This window comes from Alligator sinensis, unplaced genomic scaffold, assembly GCF_000455745.1.
Source record: "Alligator sinensis unplaced genomic scaffold, ASM45574v1 scaffold601_1, whole genome shotgun sequence".
Lineage (NCBI taxonomy): Eukaryota > Metazoa > Chordata > Crocodylia > Alligatoridae > Alligator > Alligator sinensis.
This window is the reverse complement of record NW_005841905.1, coordinates 307,409-331,545: the sequence shown is the minus strand read 5'-3', so window position 1 is coordinate 331,545 and position 24,137 is coordinate 307,409. Positions and strand designations below refer to the sequence as shown.

Genomic DNA, 24,137 nt, shown 5'->3' with positions numbered 1-24,137 from the left:
CGGACCGTCTGCGTCGCGGCTACAAGCGGCGTAAGTAAAGTTTTTGCAACCATTAAGCTTTGTCTGCCTCTCCATTCACCAGCCCGCCCAACGAACGAGTAATTTCTAAAACACCTCGAGTCGGCTCTGGCCGTCCAAGACATTTGTTACCAGCTACAGAAATCTGAAGAGAAATTTAGCAAAATCTATAGGATTTTTTTACCTTGGTTCTATAACCCCCTCCCCCCCAAACTGTGAAGGTTTAACATAATGGGGGAGGACTGAAAATACATGGAGTTTCTGCAAGGATTTATAGCTTTATCTTTAACTTCAGCCTTAGTCTTTGTTTTTAAGTTAAATACTCCAGGTTTCTCTCTGTTGCCAGGGGTTACATGCTTCCAGAATCCTGCCACTCTTACACATGAAATACGTTTCAAATCCTTCCGCAGGGACACTCACAGAAATGAGAGCTCAGGGATTTGAACATCTGACAAGCTGTCTGCCCATGGAGTGAACTGACCAGTGCAGTATCAGTAGAGATGAGTCCAACCTAAGCTCCTCCACAGAAGACCCCCAAAAACTCAGCTCCAGATTTAAATCTTGGTGGCTCAGGTCTGTTTCTACTGCATACATGCGTAATCAGTGGGAGCCTGGTAAAAAGCAGCAATTACCCTTTAAAAAAGAAATTTATAAAGAGAATTAAATGAAAGTGATTTTTTTGAAGCAGAGCTCAGATTAATTGGCTCTGTTAGTGGAATTAGGAGTGGGCTAGTGGGGCACCAGCTGTAGGCACTGACTCAGACAGGGTGCAAAGTGACAGCACTCCCATGAAATCTGTATCGTGGCAGTGGCTGCAGGTTAGGGGGACCCCCTGCCACTGCAATAGCAGCAGCTAAGACAGGTAAGACTGACATGCATCCCTTCTCCTGCGCTCCTGCACTCGGCAGCACCTCCCACTCCTTTGTTGCAGGGTTTTGCCCATGGCATAAAACTCGCTGGTCACACCTCTGATCGGCTCTCTTATTAGCGAGTCTTAGCCAAGGAAGTGCAGGGCTGAATTTGCATGCTGAACACCTACCCCTCTCATCAAGAAAGATTACTGAAAAGTAGCGGTGCACTGGTATACAGCAGTTGACTATTGGATCAGCACTGATAAAAGGAGAAATGACATTATCGACTTTTTTTTGGGTGTTGTAGCCAATAATTATCAGTATGTGCCCAGAGCACCCTGGCAAGCATAGTCTGGGCCCCATGCCCACCACTGGCCCAAGCCTACAGCAGGCTACAGGTCCCGGTGAGCAGTGGGAGGGAGAGGGGGAGGAGGCACCGGGAAGTGGTCCGCTCTGCCAGACACCGGGCACCATTGCAACAGCGGCTTCTCCCCAGCGGGCGCAGGACCTTGGCTGTGCAGGGCCCGCTGTCGCTGAGCCAGTGGCATGCTCTGGAGCACCAAACACACCCAATGCTGGTGTCCATGCGAGGGTCCATCCCACCCACCCGGGATGCCAGCACAGGCTGCACAGGGCATGGGGCTGCAGGTCGGAGTTGTGGGCAAGGGGGCGATGTGCATGGGAATAAGGCAGTCACCATCTTTTTCATCAAGGGCCAGAGGCAGGAGGCCTGTGTGTGCGTGTGTGTTATAAATGCAATGCAAAACAAACAAATAAAAGGTTTATGCCAGTAGTTTAAAATGCCTTGCACTGTTACTAAATGTCGGTAATTGGATTGGCCATCAGCCGATATGGTTGGTTAATTATTGGCTATGGGTATTGGCCAAGAAAATCTTTATTGGTGCACCCCTATGGGAAAGGGGAGGAATGTGGACGAGACAGCATGGGGAAGCTGATGCTGCCAGAATCTGTTTTGAGGAGCTAATATTTAAGGAGGGCAAATGGCACTGCTAGAATGAGCTAATCTGGTTCCTGGTGCTCAAGGTCCAGTGCACTGATGCAGATTTCATAGATTTCTAGGGTTGGCAAAGATCTATTAGATCACTGAGTCTGACCCCCTGCTCTGGGTAGGAAAGAGCACTGGGGTCAAGTGACACCAGCCAGGTGCTTGTCTAATCTCCTCTTGAACACCTCCAAGGTAGGGGAAAGCACCACCTCTCTTGGAAGTCCATTCCATATTTTGGCAACCCTCACTGTAAAGAAGTTCTTCATGATGTCCAATCTAAATCTACTTTCCTTCAGTTTGTGGCTGTTTTTTCTAGTAACCCCGAGGGGCACTCTGGTAAACAGAGTATCCCCTATTCCCTGCTGACCCCCACAGTAAGTTTCTGGACAGCCACAAGATCACCTCTCAGCCTTCTCTTGTGGAGGCTGAAGAGATTCAGGTCCCTCAGTCTGTCTTCATAGGATCTCACCTGCAGGCCCTCAACCATATGTGCAGCCCTCCTCTGAACACTTTCCAGGTTATCCTTATTCCTCTTGAAGTACGGCGCCCAAAACTGGACGCAGTACTCCACTTGCGGCCTCGCCAATGCTGCATAGCGGGGATGTATCACCAGACCTGCTTGTGATGCACCTGCTAATGCAAGGCAGAGTGCGGTTAGCCTTACTTATGACCTCACCACATCGGCGGCTTATGTTCATTTTTGCATCGACTGTGACTCTGAGATCCCTTTCCACTGCTGTTCTACATAAAATGGTATGTCCCAGTCTATAGGTGTATTGGTGATTTTTCCTCCCCAGGTGCAGCACTTTGCACTTATCTTTGTTAAATTGCATTGTATTCTGATCCGCCCACTTCCCCAGTCTGTCCGAATCCACCTGAATTAGCTCCCTACCCTCTAGCGTGTTTGGACATGGAAGCATGATCAGGCCTCCAAGTCAGCCACTGGAAAGGCACAAAACATTTTGACTTTAAAAACTGAGATCAATATCTGAGTATTTATATCAGAAAGTAGGATCTGCATATTAGGTCTAATGCTGCTTGGGTGGTGGTTGCAAGCTTCATTGCTGCTGTGGCACTTGGTACAAGAGCTTGGTGTTTAAATGTTAAATCTAAAGGAATAAAACAAGCACCAGCCATCCCACCCCAGGGGCAACATGATGGCCCCCCGACCCCCTCCGGTAAGCCAACAGACTTCTTCCAATCCCCTGCTGGGTGCATGCTCTACAAATTAGAGCACAGTTGTGCCTTCCCCTTTAAGAAATGCAAAATATACATTGTGATTCCCTCCCCTTGCCCACATAAAAGTTTTGAGGTTATGCACCATCCTTCATCACATCATCCAAGTTGTATCGCCACCCACTCTAGCCCCCTGGATGTTCTCAATATATATGTGTGTGTGTACACACACACACAAAAAGGTGTGTATATATATGTGTGTGTGTGTGTGTGTGTGTGTGTGTGTGTATTTGTGTACACACACAAAGGCCAGATCAATCAATGCAAGATTACACATTCCCATTAAACATACTCTGGGAATGAATTCACAATGCTCCAATTCCAGTTTCAGATCATCTAACATTATCTACTGGGACAAAAAAACACCAGCTTGCAAAATCTGCCAAGATCGATACAATGCTATGTAAAATCAAGGCATTTTATAACACCAAACACAGCAATTAGTTCAATTCTCTTCACTGCAGTACTCCCCATGCTCTCCTAACACTGACACTGAAAAAAACTGTTAAGAGTTTGACACTACTTAATGCCTCCTGGCAACTATGTTCCTTTCATAATTTTGGCTTCACATTGGATGCTTCTGATTTCAAATATTTCCATTCATCCAGCAGGGTTGTTCTATGACAGAACTAACAAAGGGAAAAAGCTAACGCTGAGTATCTGATGTAATCTGCATTGGGTATAAGAGGGAGGAAGGATTATACAAGTGTTGAATTATCTGGATTCCTAAACTGTTAATTTTGCAAGTTTCTAATGTGCTCCACATATGAAACAACTTCTTCTGCACTTGGTTAAGTAATGAAATCGAGCTGTGAGATGAACAGTTTGGGGATCTGAAATACATATAGGGAGAATACAGCATTTTTGGAAACAGGGTGTGATATTTTCAGCTAGATACAACTGAAAGGCATTTTTAATGTCAGTTCCTTTTTATTATATTCACCTACAAAGTGTATTTAAAACAACTGCTTGAGGACATCTGGACAGTGGTACACTTTCAACAGGAAGCATGGCTTGTGTCTACCTCATAGTCAGGTGATTAGGATATGGGAGATGTGGGGTTGAACTCTCCCACAGTCTGAGCAGGGCACTCAATTTAGGTCCCCTGCATGCAGGCAGAGTGCTTTCACTACTAGTTTACTATATAGAAAGTAGAGACCAAGAGGTCCCCGTTTGGAGGGAGCCATAAAGTCCTCCCTGACAATATTTGTATAAAGATTCATTTTTTCATAGATAATTATAACTATTTTGTGTTTGTATTTTTCTGTTACATATAAAAACAGCAGTATAAAATAATGAAAAATGAAAAAACAAATTTGGGGTCAGATTATACTCTCCTCATGTTTGGTGGCATTTTACTCAAAAAATAGTCCTGCTAACTTCGACAGGGTTTCTTACGTGGTAAGACACTAAAAGAACTGGCAATCAAACCCCTTAAAGACACATCATGTAGCAGCCCTGTCACCTGGACCTTGTGTGTTTAGGCCTTGAACTTAGAAAGATGTATACACATGTTTAACTCTTTCCACGGGAGTATCCATACAAGACTCATGTTTATCGTAAGTTGATGTCCCGCTGGAATCGTCTTCCTCTTGTGTCCTTCCACCACAACTATTTGTTTTCCCCCATTCAGATCACAGCAGAGATATTCATGCCGCAGTTCCTGTCATACTTTGTGATTTTGCAAATCCTGCTAAACACCTACTCCCACAAACACTGAAGTCAGAGGCCTCAGTGATGTCAGCAGGTCTAAAGCACTGGCTAGATGAGCACTTCGCTGGATGAGGGCTTTAAAGTAGCCCTGTTGATATCAGTGAGATTAGTCATGCAAAAATTTAGATACTTTTTAATTACACTCTGGGTGCATCTACACGAGACTAATTGTGCAATAGCCTACTACTTTGCAGTAGTGCATCACAGCATGGACTGTGCTAATATGCTATTGCACAGTATTATTAGGCTACTGCGCAGCAGCATCACTGAAAAGGTGTTCGCTGGTGCTACTGCATAGTAACTCTGGTTACTGTGCATTTATTTAGTACTTGGTTATATAAGTACTAAATTAAATGTGCAGTAACCACTGCACATTAATGAACACATAGATGCATCCTCTGACTGTTATTACGGGTATGTAAAGCATATACTCCATGTTTATACACTCTGTATAGGTATAATAATGTAGAGAAAGGAGTATAATGAATTCTAAATGTATAAGCTTTAGCTGAAGAGTTGCACATACAGTATGCTACAATAAAAAGCAAAGCACATCTCAACTGTATTTTTTACCAAATTTTTTAATGATAAAAATGTGTTTAAGTGTGACTAATTGGCAATGTGATGACCAGGACCAACAAATTTATGTTAACTTACTAGCTATTATCTGTATAGTCTACTGGTAGTGATCTGGGGAATTTATCTGCACAATTTATGAGTTTTGATTAATATTATGAGACCTTTATTGTTAAACTGTTGCATTACTGAATAGCTCTGGCCAGGTGCGTCTGCCAGGGAGTAGTAGAACCGGATCAGGGACCAGGGTCACTCCAAAAATCATGAAGACTGGCGACAGTAGTGGAAACAGCTAGATACAATGGGCTTACTGGGGCCGAGGCAAACAGATCTGGCCAAGTTTGCCTGCCGCAGGCTGCATTTTGGAGCAGTAAAAAGTTTCTAGAAACAAGATGAAGTGAGAACAGTCTCATAGGGGAAGACAGAAAGATATACAGGAAGGTTTGGGCATGAGGGGACATTGTTTAGCCTGCTTTTGTTGCGTCTGTGGGAGGCTGGAATAGCTACAGGATCAATCAAGGTCAGAAAAGATGCACCATGAATTGCTTCCTTTCCTGAACAGAGATTTCCAAGGGCAGCATAAGCTAAGAGAAGGGGCACTTCCCTAAGGAGGCTTGTTTTCCAATGATCTGTAATCCGTGGTGCTACAACCTTTAACTGAAAACACCGATTTGTTTACAAGCCCTGTACAAAGCCTTTGGAAGAGCTGAACTGCAAACTGGATGGCTCACAACTTCAGTTTGAGTGTGTGAACAGGGAGTGTGTTTCAATTAGGATGGGGATGGATGAGTCTGCGTTAGCACCTGGACTCTGGCTTCCAGCTCTTCTGCCCCAAGAAGTGTGCTGAGAGACCCCACAGGCAGTTCCTGGACTCTGATTGGACTCAAGAGGCTTAAAGCATCAGAGGACTCAGCTGCTGCCAGCAAAAGGGAAAGTGGCCAACAGCCAGATGCTGTCATATCTACAGTCCAATCAAAGACTGAACACTGGGTCCTGCAAGATGAAACTTGCACTGTGCGATTCTCTAGGGAAGTTAAATCCTCCTGCTTCCGGATGACATCTCTTGTGTACAACATGTAGGACTCTGGATGCAGCAGCTGAAAGCCAAACCATTTGTGACATTACGTATTACTTTGCAGAATTCCCAATGGCTGCATTTTTTAAATGAAGACATTGAACAATTGCTTACCCAAAAGGTATTTTGCTGAGGACATAATATGCCGTATACGAATGCTGATACACCTGCAAAATGGGGGAGGGGGGAAAAAAAAAGACACACAACAAGAAGATTAGTAACGTAACCTGGGTTAATGGGGCTCTCATTAATGCAAAATCTAGCATTTATGGCAAGAGAACTGTACAAAATAATGTTTCGTAATCCGGAGCGGGAGAGAACAATATATTAATTCACCTAATGCTGTTGTGTGCTCTTTTCATCTCACACCCTATTAAAGTGTTTGGCAAATCGTATATATCCAGATGCTCTGTGTTGTTGCCATGGAAACCGGGTCTTTGATTAGACCAGGGGCACATATTCCCTGCAATGGCTAAATATAGAACAATCATTAATGAGGACACCTTGGTCAGCTGGAGACAGCTTACCTGGTTGTAGCTAGGCACAACAGGGATAAAATACTTATTCACTGGTTTATTGCTGCATAAAGCAAGCAGAGAATAGGACTCACAGATATCCCTGAGTGTGGTGGCACCTTCACAGATAGCAAATGGAAGCTTTCTGACTTTGGGCTTAATGCTGACTTAAAGCTGGCTTGGTCTAGCAAGTTGTGAGCATATTCAACTCGCCTGAACTTCTCTTAGAGAAGAGGGAGGATTTTCCATCTCCCATGATTAGGCCCTATCATAAGGGAAAGTTTATTACTTGCTTTAAAAAAGAAAGAGGAGGCAAGGTCAACAGTTTAAAACATTGGGCTGGTTTTGCACAGAGTCACCTGAATTCTTGACGGGATTTTGGATTGCTCAAGAGGAGCAAGGGTTCATTACCTCCTACTTTACACACCCACGGTTTCCGGCTCTGTGCCATGATTTTAACTTAAAGCATTTTACAAAGCGAGCATTCTCCGACACACAGATTTCCACGCCTGTTTCCTAAGGTATCTAGATTCCACCATCATTCATAGAGCAATCAAGCTCTACAGTATATGGTGAGAAAGGAGCTTCTTCAATACTAGGCCTGTATGCCCATTTTATTTGTGCCTGCTATCAGATGCAATCTGGGGGGAGGAAGAGGCCTTTCTTCCAAAGAAGAACCTAATTGGTGATATACACCTTGATGGCGACCATGATGCAGTTGTACTGCTATCATCACACCTTAATCAGGCTTGCAGGACTGTGATTTCAAAGCCAATGCCACAGAATACAAGGTTGTAGGACAGAACCAAGTGAAAATGCTTGTAGCAACTTTTTCTCTTCCCTTTCTTTCTTTGCCCTATTCCATCTTTTATTCATGTTACAGAATTAATTGACTGGCCAAAGGTGAGGGCAATGGGACAAATTACACCAAGTAGAAAGGAGGGCTGGGGCTTACTGCATGCCAGCTGCTCCATGGTAACTGTTTTATCTACTCTATCCTGTAATAAGCGGAATATAAACTGCAGTAATTTAGAAATTGCTTCATTCAGGGATTAGGTTTAGCTGTGCCAGGTTAGCTTCCACTTAGTGTGATGGAGTAGAGCATGTATTACCCCTTTTAACTTGGTTAAAGTTAAAAATCTGTTCTCACAAAAGTCAGATAGTTTAGGACAAAAGCATAGGATTTTAGTTAAATAAATTACACAACAAATGCTGCTACTAAGAAAGGATCATACAATTGTCACTGACATTTAAGCCACTCTACTGGGGATAAAGCAGCTAAAAATATGGGTTACTACAGCTTGAGCTAAAAGAGCTCATGTAATGTGAATGTAATGTGTATAACAGCAGGATAAATGAGGGGCAGTCTGCAGAGCTGTGCTGACTGTTAATCTGGACTACAGTTCCCGCAAAGCTCCAGGGCTAGGGAGAGACATTTAAAAAGCCTGAGACTGAATTCATTCAATCTTTGTAGGTTAGTCTAACCTGGTTAGGCTGAATCAGTTTGTAACTGTATGAAACTGAATCAGTTTGTAACTGTACAGACATCCCAGAAATGCAGGCACACTCCTGCAGTGGCTCAGGCTAGAAGTTGGGGGGTGCTAGACTAGCCTTCCCTTCCCTTCCATAGTGGTGAGCTGAGAGGGGCATAGCCAGGCAGGACACTGATTAGGGAGGGGTTCCCCCCTCTTGACCCACCCAGAAGGCAGTTGATAACAGTGTTTATCACCCCCTAACTCACTATTTATCAGCCCATTAAGAAAACAACAGAGGGACATTACTAGCTACCTGTTGATTCCACCTTTGTCCTGTCTGCCACAGCACGGACATAGCCAACATGTGGTCTGATAGCTAATGCTGAGAAGTGTTGTAAGGCAGAGGGGACGGGGGATCCTTGCTTAGCATGGAGTGGTGAGGGGAGCGGGGGAGCAGGGAGAAACCAGGCAGTCACTTGCAGCCTCTGCAGGAGCTGCAGCCAGGGAGCAGAGGGGAAGGGCCAGCCCTGCTGTGGAGCAGAGCCCCGCCCAGCCCAGAGAGCATGCCAGGATGCTGGGGGGGTGTGGTTTATCTTAAATCATCAAGGGGTTTGGGACAGACATTGCATAAACCGGTTTGACCCAAATCAGTTAAGTCTGATATTACATTCAACCATGTTGATCTCAAACCAGCTTCTGATCAGTTAAACCAGTTTATGTGTAATATATGTCCTTAACACAGGGCCTTGGGGGGAAGGGAAAAAAGGAAGAGGAAGCTTGAGGCTGGAGTAAGGGGAAAAGAGCAGCATGCACTGGAACCTGGTCAGCCTTGTGCAGAAGAGCTTGCAGTGGAGCTGGAGACCTCACCGGCTCTGACAGCCAGGACTGTGGCTAGAAGGAGCTGGATTCAGACTTGGGGTAGCTGCAGACTGTTGTTTAAGCCCTTTAAGGACTAAAGGTTGGTTTGGGGACACCTCCAGAGGTGGGGGGAATTAAGGTGCTGAGTGGATGTTACCACAGTGTTAATGTTTCTTTACCTTTTCCTGTTCCCTCCTTTTGGCCTATTGACTTATGACCATAACCCCTATGATCTTTCTGTATAAAAATGGAAACTCCCTCCTGCTTCTTGTGCCAGTTTCTGATGTTGGCACACCAGTTTCTATACTTGAGGGCTGTAAGAGACTTAAATTCTCTGTAGAGTGGGTACACAGAGGAAAACATAATATACACTGGTGGGTAAGTAGATGCTCCCTTTCTGTGATTGCAAAACCCAAAAATTGCAGCCTTGCATTGGTCCATGAGAGCCAGCGAAAAAAGCAGCAGGAACACTGCAGGTACACTTTTTCTATCTCCCAAATGCTGGGAATCTCCTCCTGGACCAATATCTTATCTTTAGCAGGCAGCAATACTGCACCTTCATTCCTTCCTGAAGAGAAGCTCCTCCAGGGAATATCACAAGGTAACATCCTATTTCTTTGCATTGGGATTTTGTGTGTCTGGCTTGATAGACATGTAAAATCACATGCAACTTAGACCACTGCTTTGTGAATACACATCTGAGAAGGCTTAGGAGCATGATTGATTCCAGCTCAGGGTGGCATTTATTTATGCCCTCCAAACCCACTTGTTTCACATGGTGTCTCACAAATTCATGTTGCTTTCCCACTCTACCCCATATGACCCCTTTTTTTACTAAGGAGATAGAGACCTTTTTAAAAGTCTAAATGTTAAAACTTGGCAAGCTGTAGTGTAGATCAGAAAGCAGGATATGGACCGAGGTTTTATTGTAGCATCACTGCTGCCGGGTCCTTCTTGTAGAGAGCGGACCAGAAAAGACAAGGCAGAAACTGAACTCAGGCTAGCCACAGGAATCAAGGACAACAAAAAGTCCTTCTTCAGATATGTGGGAAGTCGGAGGAAAAACAAAAGCAACGTTGGACCCCTGCTAAATCAATTGGGGCAGCTGATGTCTGACAATCAGGAAAAAGCCAATCTCTTAAACCATTACATTACATTGGTCTTCCACGCATCCAAACGTGTCACCCTGTCAGCTAGGATGCAAAGCATCCAGGGAATGGGAGATGGGCCCACAACTGACATGGATCAAGTAAGGGAACACCTCAAGAGGCTCGGCATCTACAAATCCGCAGGCCCGGACAGAATGCACCCGACAGTCTTAAAGGAGCTGGTGGACATCATAGCATGCCCTATGGCAAAGATATTTGAGAACTTGTGGCACTTGGGAGAGGTACTGGAGGACTGGAAAAGAGCCAGCGTGGTCCCACTCTTCAAGAAAGGAAGGAAGGAAAACCCAGGGAATTACAGACCAACCAGTCTGATGTCCATCCCTGGAAAGATCCTGGGGAAAATTATCAAGGGTTTCATCAGCATCAGGCTAATGGAAGGCAACTTTCTGAGTGCCAGCCAACATAGCTTTGTTGCTGGAAGGTCCTGCCTGACTAACCTCATCTCCTTCTATGACCAGATGACGCATTGCCTGGACAACGGAGAAGAGGTTGATGTCATATATCTGGATTTCAAGAAGGCCTTTGACTTGGTCTCCCATGATGTCCTCATGACCAAGCTGGAGAACTGCGGCCTCAACCATCTCATGGTCCAATGGCTGGGGAACTGGTTCTGGGGTTAGACCCAAAAAGTATTAGTTGATGGGAGCAAATCAGCTTGGCACAAGGTGACCAGTGGTATCCCTCAGGGCTCAGTACTTGGGCCAGTACTCTTCAACACCTTCATAAATTATCTGGATTCAGGCATCAGATGCGAACTGGAAAAATTCACAGATGACACTAAACTATGGGGGAAGGCAGTCACACTGGAAGGTAGGGTGGGGATACAGGCTGACCTGGACAGGTTTGCAAAGTGGGTGGACCACCTATGGGGGAAGGCAGTCACACTGGAAGGTAGGGTGGGGATACAGGCTGACCTGGACAGGTTTGCAAAGTGGGTGGACCACAACCTGATGGCATTTAACATAGAAAAGTGCAGGATGCTCTACCTTGGAAGGAAAAACCAGTATCATACTTATAGGCTCGGCAGTGCTATGCTCGCTAGCACCATGACTGAAAGAGAAGTGGGGGGTCTTGATTGACCACAAGGTGAACATGAGCCACCAATACAATGCCATAGCCAGCAAAGCAAACCAAACTCTGGCATGTATCCACCAATGCATCTCAAGCGAAACCAAGGATGTCACCATCCTGCTCTATTAGGCCTTGGTGAGGCCACAGCTGGAGTACCGCATCCAGTTTTGGGTCCCCCACTTCAGGAGGGACATGAATAGGCTCGAGAGAGTCCAGAGGAGAGCCACCCACAGCATCAAAAGCCAAGAGAGCAAGCCTTATGAGGAGAGGCTGAGGGCCGTGGGACTTTTCATCCCGTGGAAGAGAAGGCTCAGGGGGGAGTTGGTGACAGCCTATAAGTATATAAGAGGGGGTGCACCAGGATATGGGAGAATTGTTCACCAGGGCTCCCCAAGTGATAATTAGGTCTAATCGCCACAACCTTCTGGAAGGCTGTTTTAGACTGGACATAAGGAAAAACTTCTTTATAGTCCGAGTGTCCAGGGCCTGGAACAGAGTGGAAGAGAAGGCTCAGGGGGGAGTTGGTGACAGCCTATAAGTATATAAGAGGGGGTGCACCAGGATATGGGAGAATTGTTCACCAGGGCTCCCCAAGTGATAATTAGGTCTAATCGCCACAACCTTCTGGAAGGCTGTTTTAGACTGGACATAAGGAAAAACTTCTTTATAGTCTGAGTGTCCAGGGCCTGGAACAGACCCCCCGCAGAGGTGGTGCAAGCGCCCATTCTGAACTCATTAAAAGGCATTTGGATGCATATCTTGCTGGGATCATTTGACCTCAGCAGACTTCCTGCCTATGACAGGGGGGCTAGGCACAATGATCTCACAAGGTCCTTTCCAGCCCCTAATGTCTATGAAATCTATGAAACCCCATACCCACCCCCACACACCCCACATCTACCCACAAGCTCCATACTCACCCACCCATACCCCACCAATATATAAGATTAAGACATCATTTTGAGCTATTATGCAATCACCTCTATATACATGATGCAAACAAAGAGAAATCAGGACAAATATATATTTATTTAAATATAATTAAAATAGGTTATTGTGGATGTTTGATTTTTAGTATTTAATTTGGTTTTTTTCTGGTTCCAAGATGGCAAACCTCCTCCCCAAAAGGAATACTTCTGCCGGCAAGATGAGGGACTTCTGGTGGTAAAGGTCAGGGGCTAGAGGGCAGGACTTGCAGTCCCAAAATGGTGACCACGGGACAGGGCACCCGTCAAGGGGTGGGGCAGGGCTACCTGTGAAGAGGCTGGCAGCACCTCTTCAGAGAAGTGTGGTCCATGCCAAGGCTTATCTGGGAGTGCAGTCACAACACTGAGGAGGGAGCCCCCGGCATGCACGAGACCTAATTTACCACAATGTAAGGTGTGCCGGATTGGACCCTCCCAGATCCCTGGGGCTACTTCTGAACAGGAGCTTTCCCTGAGAGGTGAGAGTTGGGAGAATAGAGGTTGTCGGCAGGATGGAAACTCTGGTTAAGAGTAGAAGACATTGTTCCCCAGGAACGGGGCTTGGAGACTGGGATGGTCTGAGGGCTCAGAAGAGCTCTGAGATGGCTGCTGTCAGTCAGACAAGGCACCAGTGAGAGTTAAAAGCTCAGAGGAGATAGACTGTGAAGTAAAGCCTGAATAAGCAGGGAAGTTTTTCTTATCTTCTGGGTGTTGTTTGAAGTGCAGATTTCAAGACTGTTTAGCCCCAAGGGGCATATTGCCTTGCATTAATTAAGGCAACTGGTGTAGTCCCTGATAAAAGCCTAGCTGGAAGAAGAGAGGCTGTGGCTTAAAGGGACCACACCTGTGAGATGTTGTTAGTAGAAACCTGGAGTTTGTTTTGTGTGGGGTTTTTTTCTTTTATCAAGATGAGTTGAGGAGTCCCTTCCAGATGGCCAGGTTCTGGATCTTAAGCCCAGAAAGAGAGTAAGCACTAAGAGAACAAAGAGATACGACTGGGGCAAGCTACCAGATCATGAAAATAAACCTAAGGCTGAGTTTGTGGACACTTTAAACCTGGTTTCCCACATCAGAGATAATTAACTTAAAGGGAAATGACAAGTAGCCTTAGTCAGAGAGACAGTGGTCATGTTGACCCTCCCCTCCCCCCCCCCCCCCGCAGATGTTCAGAATTATACCTTTTACCATGGTAACAACTGGTTGGTGTACAGCTGTGGTGAAAAGGGAGGTTGGAGCCCCACTTAAAGTGTACCAGGCACCCTGACAAGACTCACAAAGTTAACACCACCTCCTGGAAGAACAATCCATCAAGTTGTGTGTAACCTCCCATGCCATTTGCTAGACGTTTTGCTCTTATTGGTCTTTTGGGTGCCACCGTCTCCTTTATGGTTGACAGATTGTCGTCCTAAGGGTTCTCGCCTGTCATGTCTTGTTGGTATACGTTTGCTATCAGGAGGAAGTTCTTAAGTCCTGCCTCCCCTGGTTCCCTCCTTCAGTCTTCCCATCCGTTTTCCCATTTCAGGGCTTCACCTTCCCTATACCCCACCTTATGCCAACTACAGATGTTAATTCTAGACCGTGACTAAGACAGTCCGCTTGTCACAGTAAAGATCTTTGTTTGGCCTTCTTAGGTTCAAAAAGTCCAGCTCGGATGGTGTGCCATCCAGGTTTGGGCCGTACATTAACTGCTCTGTAATTTTACCCGCCCCAGGTTACCTTGTTCCCAGGTGCGCTCCTTTCTCTCTCTGGTTCTGGTCCACAGTAACCCAAGGTTCCTTCTCTCTCTCTTCAGGTTCGTCGCTGTCCCATTCCCAGCTGGCTGTATCCAGGATCCAGGGCTCCATTCCAATTAAGTACCTAGGCCCTACTGGGCTTGTATTATCTCACAGATTTCATGGATTTCATAGACATTAGGGCTGGAAGGGACCTCAGAAGATCATCAAGTCCAGCCCCCTGCCCCAGGGGCAGGAAGTCAGCTGGGGTCATAGGATCCCAGCAAGATAAGCATCCAAATTTCTCTTGAAGGTGTTAAATGTAGGTGCTTGAACCACCTCCAATGGCAGGCTGTTCCAGACCTTGGGGGCTTGGACAGTAAAGAAATTCTTCCTTATGTCCAGCTTGAAATGGTCTTGCAGTAGTTTATAACCGTTCGACCTCGTCATCCCTTGGGGCGCTCTGGTGAACAAACGTTCCCCCAGATACTGGTGGTCACCTCTGATAAACTTATAGATGACCATCAGATCACCCCTGAGCCTGCGTTTTTCCAGGCTAAAAAGGCCCATAGCTCTCAGCCTGTCATAGTAAGGTCTGTTTTCCTGACCTCTGATCATGCGCGTGGCTCTTCTCTGGACTCTCTCAAGCTTCTCCACATCCTTTTTGAATTGTGGGGCCCAAAACTTGATGCAGTACTCCAGCTGCAGCCTCACCAAGTACAAGGGGTGAATGACATCCTGGGATTTGCTTGAGAAGCATCTATGGATGCAAGCCAACGTTTTGCTCGCTTTACTAGCATGCCTCCTCTTGGGGCTGCCAATAGCCCTGATGGGGCTACCAATAGCACCAGGCTGCTTTGGGACTTCCAGAGGACTCACTTCCAGTCCTCTCCAATCACTGTCTGGTGTGGTTTTTATCCCCGCTCCAGGGGGCTGGCTGGCGAATCGGCATCGGCACGCTGCCATAAAGTGGCTCCATGCCAGTGCTAGTGCAGGCCCTGGCTCTCCCACGTCCTGCTGTGGCTCCTCCTCTTTTATCTTTGGCACAGCATTTTTTCTCACCGTAGCCCCTTTCTTGCTGCACTTCCAGTCTCCGGTGGTGTCCTGCCAGCTCCGTGCCTCTCCTGGTTCTCCTCCCTCCAGTAAGTTTCTATTCATGGTGATGTCCCTGCCACATCATGGCAGGTGAGGACTGGGGGGGAAATCAGAGTCTGACAGGCTGGGGCCAAGGCATTTCTGAGAACCACACACAGGTGTATGTTATCAGGATGTTGCGGGCCACGTCCTTACGTGGTTGTCCTCAGGCACTACCCTTGCAGCCCTTGATAACTCACCAAAACTCATTAAGCAGTCCTCCAGCTGAAATAATTGCCCACCCCTGTACTATACCCACATGTTTCAGCTTCAAAAAGTATTGGCAGCATTCAATCCTAATCAAAAGCCTCTTTGATGGGGCAAACTGGGGAGATAAACAGAGTGGGTCATCCCCAAACAAGACCAAAGGCAGAACCCATTGCAAGTACTTAGGTGAGCACTGACAGTGTCTGGCCTGGGAGAAAGGGAGGGGAAACTTTGGCCAAGGTGTGTGTAAATGGTTCTTGGGGCAAGAGAATTAGGGAGACCACAGTGACAGCAGTCAACAGTAGCTGAAGTAAAGAGTTCTTCAGTGAAAAGAGGGACATTGGAAAAGCAAACTAGAGAGAAAATTGCTCAGGGGTGGGAAGACTCCAGAGCTTTGGAAGTCTGCAGTTCAGAGTCAGATAGTCAGCTTGCTCCTCCTTTGAGGACTGCTTTATTACCTGAGCATCAGTTGTCACCTATAATTGTCCGAGACCCCAGCTTATAGAAATAAACTCATTTTTCATTACAAGGAAAAGCAAACTCTTTCTTTGTGTATTCTGACTAAAAACACATTGTGTTAGCTGTAACTGTGGCATGCTGCCTTCTGAGGGGTCTTAACCTGCAAAGCTCACTCATAGGAACAAGCTTTGCTCACATGAGCTGCCCCGTGGAAACTCTGAGGTTGAATACACTGGTTACAGGAGCAAAGTTTGTGGTATCAAGTGCTCACTCTGCTACTTTACCCATCATTCTCAAGAAACCATGAGTCTCAAAGGCTCTGCTCACTCCCACTGTAACAAAAATGCTTATATAATGCAGAGATAGACACAGGCCGAAAATAGAGAGGGGACAATAATGACACAATTTAATACTTCTGTGCAATTTGAAATAACTGCATCTCTCTTTGGTATGTAAATCAGGCAAAAATTATTCTGAAGTAGGGAAATAGCTAGAGCTGTCTGATATCTCACCAGAAATTTCTGTGGACTTCAAATAGAATTTGGAACAATTTTCTAATTTACCAGAAGAAGCATCCCCTACAAGGAAAAACACAGGACAGAGAAACCAATACAACCCTAAGATCAAGGGCTAGGCTTTGAGGCCAGTCACCTCCTAAAAATTATGCTCTACTTGATCTAATGTTATGGTCCAATAAAAGAATAGTAGAAGAAATTCTGATGATAACTACTAGGCCTTTGTTACAGCATGGACGGGAGGGGCCATGCATGTGATCAGCTCATTTCTGCACCTGGGTGACTAGACACAAGTTCGTAACCCTTTGACTTGGAGGGACAACATGGTTTTATAAAATGAGTAAAAAAACCCGACAAAGACTCAGGAGTTATAATCCCAGCTGTACCTAAAACTTGCTTTTTGGTGACTCATAAATCACTTAACCTCTCTGCATCTTATGTTCTTAACCAATTAAAATGTTCTCTGTCTACCTCTCACCTAAGGGTGAACCGATAAAGATTTTTTGGGCTGATACCAATGGAAAATTATTAATGAGCCATATCAGTCAATACCAATTCAATTTCTGATATGCAAGCCTGGCAGCTTGGAGAGCAGTGTCCAGCTGGAAAATCTGTTGGTGGGGGGGGAAGGGGCATGGGGGAGGGCAGATTGAGGCCCCCAAAGTGAGGGAGGGAGTGGGACTGGGGCAGGCACTGCCCCGCTGGAGCAGGGTGTGGGACTAAGCCACAAGTGGCTCATCTGGGGGGTGCAGGCAGCTCCCACCACAACACGCGCCCCTGATGGAGGCACAAAGGGTGTGTGCCTAGGGTGAGGGCAGCTGCCACTGCAGACTGCGGCCGGGGGTGGCACCAGGCTCTTCCTGGCAGGGAAGCTAAGCTGGGACTGTACGCAGGGTGGGCAGCAGTGGTGCTGGGAGGGGGGGTTCAGTGGGGCTATAGAGAATTTTGGGGTGGCTGTAGCCTCCCCATAGCCCCTCTCCCAGCGCTGTCACCACCTGCTCTGAGCGCAGCCCCGGCCCAACCCCCCTGCCAGGAAGGGCCTGGTGTGACCCCAACCTGCAGCAGACAGCCCACCCTTGCCCCACCCACAGATCTGAGGAGTACACACCCCCCATACCTCCTCCAGGGGTGCACACAGTGGTGGAAACCATCCCCCTATGTCCCCTGGATGAGCTGCTCATGGCTCCATTCCAGGCCCCGCCCCACCCCAGCTGGACAGTGCCTGCCCCTGCCCCAGCCCCACTCCCTCCCTCACTGCAGGGGGCCTTGATATTCCCCACCCCCACACCCCTTCCTCCCCAACAGACTTACCAGTCAGACACTGCTCTCCAAGCTGCTGGGCTGGCTGCCCGCATGTTGTGAATGCATGCATGCAAACGATATTTATCAGCAACATTATTGGCCACATCAGACCAAAAAGGTGAATTTCTGATAATGTCAATTTTCCTTTTATTGGTGTTGATATGATGGATACATGATATGGACCAAAATATCAGTGCACCTCTACTCTCACCTACTTACATGGCATGGAGCAGCACAGCTCTGAATCTCCTGGCCATGATGACTGGTTGAAGCCAAGGAGCACATACTCAGGACAGGGCTGTGTTGAAAGCTGGCCCAGTTTAAAGCTAAATTTTTGTTCCTTACATCTGCTGCTAATGAACCCAAAGGGAAAAAAATCAAGTCACAGAAGATCCTTAGCCACATTCCTTACTTCAGCTGCAGTCAAAAGATGTTATGCTAGAGTACCTCTCTCTTCCCAATTTATCATGTTGTGTCTCCTACCCTGTCCACTCCTGTTCCATACCTACTGCAAGTCATTTGCATGCTTTGTAGTGTAGCAAGATAGATCCAGTGCCAACGCGTCTGAAAGACACTTGATCTAATTCTCAAAATCATAAAGGTCCACTACATATATATGACTATCTCTGCCCTCATACACATGTCCACGAATGAGCAGGGTTTAGACCTGGCTAGATAGCACTGGGATCGCAAACGGAGAATATAGGAGCAGAGCGGTCACTTTCCTAAACTCCTATAACGAAGTGTAAATTATGGCTCAAGAAGCAGGGGAACAAGCTGTGGGAAGCACCTTCTGCCCCTAGTATTCTGCAGAATGAATTATTGTGCCTATGAAGTAGTAAGATCTACTTAAGAACACTTGCAACATTACAGGAATAGGAGCTCTGTTCCAGCCAAGCACTTAACCATGTGGTATTTAAGCAAAAACGTAGTTCCATGGTCTTGGCCCTACTTATTTCATGGCACTATTCCCATGTATAATGTTCAGCACATGTTGAAGTATTGCTTGGCTCGAGACCCAACACAGCAAATCCAACTAACAGCCTTGGTAGTCCAGAGGGCAGAAGGACATGACCCTCCTTCATGCTCTGCTCATGCATCTCCTGCCTGATTTAGGCACCTAGCTGTTCTCTTCCTCCTCCAGCACGCTGCACATAAGAGTAGACATGCTTCCTATGTGTGTGCATGCTTCTGTTCTGCAGCACACACAGAGCCAGCTGTAATCTGACCCTAATCTGGCTTTTTTTCCTTTCATAGTTACTTATACGGTTATTGTTTCTATGGTTGTTTATTTTAAAAGTTTAAAAAACAGAAAATAAGGCTGGAAGCGATCCCAGGAGGACCCATCTAACCCCTGCTCATCGTCCATGATCATCCCTGCCTAAACCATTCCAGAAAAGTCTTTGACTAATTTGCCCTTAAAAAATACCCAGGATGTGCACTCTACAACCTCTCCAGCTAACCTGCTCCAATACTTAAGCATACTCATAGGAAGAAAGTTCTTCCTAATATCCCACCTGAATCTCCCTTATTTAAAACTGTTACTTCTTGCCTGTCCTTTGTGGCCACAGAGAAGAGTCTGTCACCAGGGCTGTCCAATTTCTGACTGACTGGAGGCCGTGGTCTATCACCTTCCTCTGTTCAGCCACCTTTCATGTATTTTAAGATTAGTATTAAATCTCCCCTCAGGATTCCCCTTTCCAGACTAAACAGCTCCTGCTCCTCCAGCCTTTGCTTGTAAGTCATATTTCCTAGACGTCTAATCTTTTTGGTGCTCTCTGCTGGACTCAGTTCCATGTTTTCCATGTTTTGGTTGAAATATCATGCCCAAAAGCTGGACAGGGCACTCCAGGTGAGGCCTCACCAATGGAACTAAATAGAGGAAACTACGCGCTTCCCTTGATTTGCAGATGACACACTTTTTAATGTAATCCAGTATGCTGTTGGCTTGTTTTTACAAGAAGAGCACACTGTTGGCTCATATTCATCTTATAGTCCCCTATAATGGGGTCTTTTTCTGTAGTACTGCAGGCTAACCAGTCAGGCTCCACTCACTGCTTGTGCATGTGATTGTTTCGTCCCAAGTGAAAGACTTGGTACTTGTTCTTACTGAACTTCATTCAATTAATTTCATATCATTTTTCCTACTTATCCTGGCCATTCTGAATCCTAATCCTATCCTCCAAAGTGTCAACAGCTTCATCCAATTTGGTATCATCTGCACATTTGCTAACTGTGCACTGAACCACCAAATCATTAATGAAAATATTAAACAGCACAGGACAGACCTTGGGCGAAACCCTCTTGATACCTTCTCCCAATTAGACATTGAGTTACTGATAACTACTCTTTGAGGACAATGATCCACCCAGTTATAAATCCACCTTACAGGATGTTTTTATTAGTAAGCTAAGGAAACATAGTTTAAAGAACTGTTATGAGGTGGTGTTGAAAGCCTTACTAAAGCAACCGTCTTTAAAAATGGCACTTGGCCCACATAAACATTTCACAAAGGAGAGTACAAGGCACAAAGAAAACCAAACCAGGAGATTAGAGCAGACCCCAGCATCTGAAATACAAGGACAAGGATTCAAGAATGATTCATTTTCTGCTGTCACTGCTGTCACACAAACTATTTGCTTTTACAAAGGGAAAATGTAGTCAAATTTCAGAGCAAAGTGAATCACTAATTAGAAAGTGTCACAACCCAATGATTTTAGTGCCTCGGCACGATGGAATTTTCCCGCCACATGAGAGTCTCTGTGCACAGCAAAAGTTTTCTGCTGCAACAGAAAACCCCGGTGCAAGAGAGTTCCCACCATTCGCATGCAAATTTGTGTCCCACTATTGGCCAGTTCTAAATTATTCCTACGTGGCGGCTAGCGATTGGCTTGCTAGCCGTATAAAATTCTGTGCGACTTCCGCCCAAGTCGGAGAACTTTGAGCACGCTGCAGAGTGCCTTTGAAGATTCCTGACTTGCGGCTGAGCTGATCGATAGCCTGATCACCTATCGATTCTTCTCCCCGTCGCCGAGCGCAATCCTTCGACGTACCCTTTCCCTGCTGGCCTGACTCGTGTACGGATTTGCTGGCCTGAACCTTGCCAGCTGGAGCAACTTGTGTAGTTGTTTAAGCGACCGGACCACCTGCGTCGCAGCTACTAGCGACGTAAGTAAAGCTTTTTGCAACCAATACGCTTTGTCTGCTTCTCCATTCACCAGCCCGCCCAAACAACCGAGCAATTTATATATCACCTCAAGTCGGCTCCGGCCGTCTGAGACAGAAAGATTCAGCAACAAAACTTAGAGAATGAAAGCAGACATAGCTCCAAAGCTGTAGTGGGTCCTTATTGAGGTGCTGTACTCAGATTTCAGGATTAGGGGAGGATTTGTTAATATTATAACCCAAAGGAAGGGGCTGTCATTGGGAAAACACTCCATTGTACAACTCCTTGGAGTCCTTGCTCCTGACCAACTCCACAAATCCAAGTCTAGCCTACTAATATTAGTGTAAGACTCTTAAAGAGCCAGTACCATTGTACACAGAACATCAAAAAGGCACTTAAGAGAACAACACAAAGGCCTAAAATACAATCATCACCTAAAGTGGACGCCTATTTCCCAAGACTGGCAATGAGTCATTAAGAGCATTGCATTAGTTGAAGTGTTGCCAGCAGACAGCGTGAATTGATTATTCCCCTCTACTCGGCACTGGTGAGGCCACATTTGGAGTGAAGACTGAGGGAGGATTTAATAGCAGCCTTGAACTACGTGAAGGGTGGTTCCAAAGAAGACAGAGTTAGACTCTTCTCAGCGATAGTAGATGATAGAACAAGGAGCAATATTAGGTTAGATATTTGGAAAAACTCTCTCACAAGGAGGGCAGTAAAGCACTGGAACAGGCCACCCAGAGACATTGTGGAAACTTCATCCCTGGTTTTTATGACCCAGCTAGACAAAGCCTTGGCTGGGGTGATCTAGTTGGCGATGGTGCTGCTTTGAGCAGGGGGTGGGACTCGATGACCTCCTGAGGCCCCTTCCAGCCCTAATTTTCTATGATTCTATGAGTCAACACTGAAATGAAAAATTTAAACAAAAGAGACTGGAAGTCCTGCTTCAAAATGATGCTTTCCAGGTTCTCAGAGGACAGTTATCTCAACCTTGTACCACTATTCATTGAAGGCTAACACACAAGCTTATCACAAAAGGAAACGAGTTTCAAACAGAGGTCGGGAAGGAGGAGGAAAACTTTCATTTCCACTTTTTGGCTGGAATGGCAGTAAGAGTTGCTACCTAGCTTCAGGAAAAGGAAGAGTTTATTTTACAGATGTCCAATGGTTGTGCTACTTCCTGTCATATTTTGTAGGCTAGCATCAGCAGTAATCAACATTTATCTAAAGAGTTTACTTCTTTAAATCTGTAACCTAGTGGGCTGACTAAGCACAAACAAGAAGCAGATGTGAGCAGCGAGGGAGGTTTCTTCCAAGGGCACTCATTAGAGACGAAAAACTTTACAGAAAAATATTCCAGACTTGGTGTTCAATCCAGTCCCTCACCTTTCCCCAAAGTTAGTCTCAAACACAATTTATAGTCCTGCCCCAGAGTAGACGAAAGGGTTAGCTGATCTCAGGTTAACCCCAGGGGAGCACTCTGCCACAATTTTGTGGAATAAAACTTTTTTTTTGCTTTTCTTACATCCATTTTTCAGCTGACTCCATGGCTGCTCCTTGATCTTTGCACAACGTATTATTTACAATACTGCTGTAACGAGATCAGATTCCATTGTGCAAGGTGCTGTACATACACAAGCAAAGAGTTCCTGCCATCAAGCACCAGCAGCCTAAATAGACAGAAAAAGGGAAGCACTTATAGGGATGGAAAGAGGTGCTGAAAAGCTCAGCACAGTGCTGGGATTCCTGGGTGTATAGAATGGTATAAGAAAGACATGGGTTGAAATATTTTAAAAATAAATAATTAACCATGAATCACTCAGGGCATTTTCATATGAAGGGAACCAAACTGTATTCAGTAACAAAAAAGAGTACCCCAAAATAAGAGATTCATTCAGAATTTTCAGTCAAACTAAATTATTAGTCTTAAAACCACATTTCCCTTTTACTTTCTAATCAGACAGGCAGTACAAAGAAACCTCAGGTGGCCTATGAAACTGGAACTGCCTGCCCTACTAACAAAGTTTTCCATTAATGATCTCCAACAGTGGTTTGTTGGTGGTGAGTTATATAACCCCATTTTCTCTCTATCTTCAACATGATTGACAGATCTCTGCATTTGTGCAATGTCAAATCAATCCAGTCAACTTGGCACATCAGGCTGTGGAATTTTTTTCAAAGACTTAACTTAAATATGATTCCTATTTCAGTTTAGATCTGGTAGCCTGGTAACAGTAACCCGTGCTGTGATGAAAGATACCCAGAAAAAGATATTTTGGGATTTTTGGCTCTCTAGGTCTGGGGCTTGTAACTAGACTCTGATGTTGGTAAATTAAGGGTCCGAAAAGGGAGAAAAAACAAGAGGAGTGGAATACAGTGACAGCTTATTTCTCTGCTGTACCAAGGAACAGCAGGGATGCAAAAGACCTGCTTTGTTATCTTACAATGGGATCAATGGGAAAACTGAGTTTAGAGCAGAAATCACATAAAGGTGTCGGCACATTTCTCTGTATTACACACATAAGAGCTTGCATCATACATGTGAAAACAAATGTCGCACTGTCACATCTAGGCCACTTCCAGTACTGCCATATCCACTCTTGAGGCAAGCAATCACCAAGGAGTAACACTGTGATGTTCAATGAGTAAGAAATGTTAATCTTACCAGTGATTTTAAGTCTTCCTACATTAAAAATGCTAATTATCAGGTAAAAAAATCACAGCCATTCCTGTTCATAATATTCTTTAAAGAATCAGATCAAACCAATGACCCCATGTGGCTAATATTTTCTATTTTTGGAAAAAGTTAACATAAAGAAGACCAAGTCAGGACCAAGTCAAATACAGAGCCAGCAGGTTTAGATGTGGTCCATGGAGCCATTTCCTTTAGCTTGCAGGGCTCCTGGTGGGCCTGGGAATTTGGGGGCAAAGTGAGTTGGTGGAAGGTCTGAAGCAGAATTTGGGATTATGGAGCCCTGTTGGGGATCAGTTTTGGTGGAAGGGGGGGTAAGTAATAGCTGTGTTGACACAGCCCCCTTTGCACTGCTGTTCTTTGCCCTGCCGTCACCGGGGGGGGGGGGGGGGGAGATTTGGGAAGGGAACGCGGGCCCC

At 45.6% G+C, this 24,137-nt stretch overlaps 1 protein-coding gene across 1 annotated transcript in view; it reads right to left on the bottom strand.

Annotated features, from left to right (window-relative positions):
• The window catches only part of DPP6 (dipeptidyl peptidase like 6), a 298,726-nt gene that overhangs the window by 175,594 nt on the left and 98,995 nt on the right, over positions 1-24,137 (bottom strand). Inside the window, exon 6 of the mRNA XM_006018553.3 lies at positions 6,590-6,642. Within this exon, the coding sequence (XP_006018615.1) occupies positions 6,590-6,642 (53 nt within the window). The remainder of the gene's footprint in view (positions 1-6,589; positions 6,643-24,137) is intronic.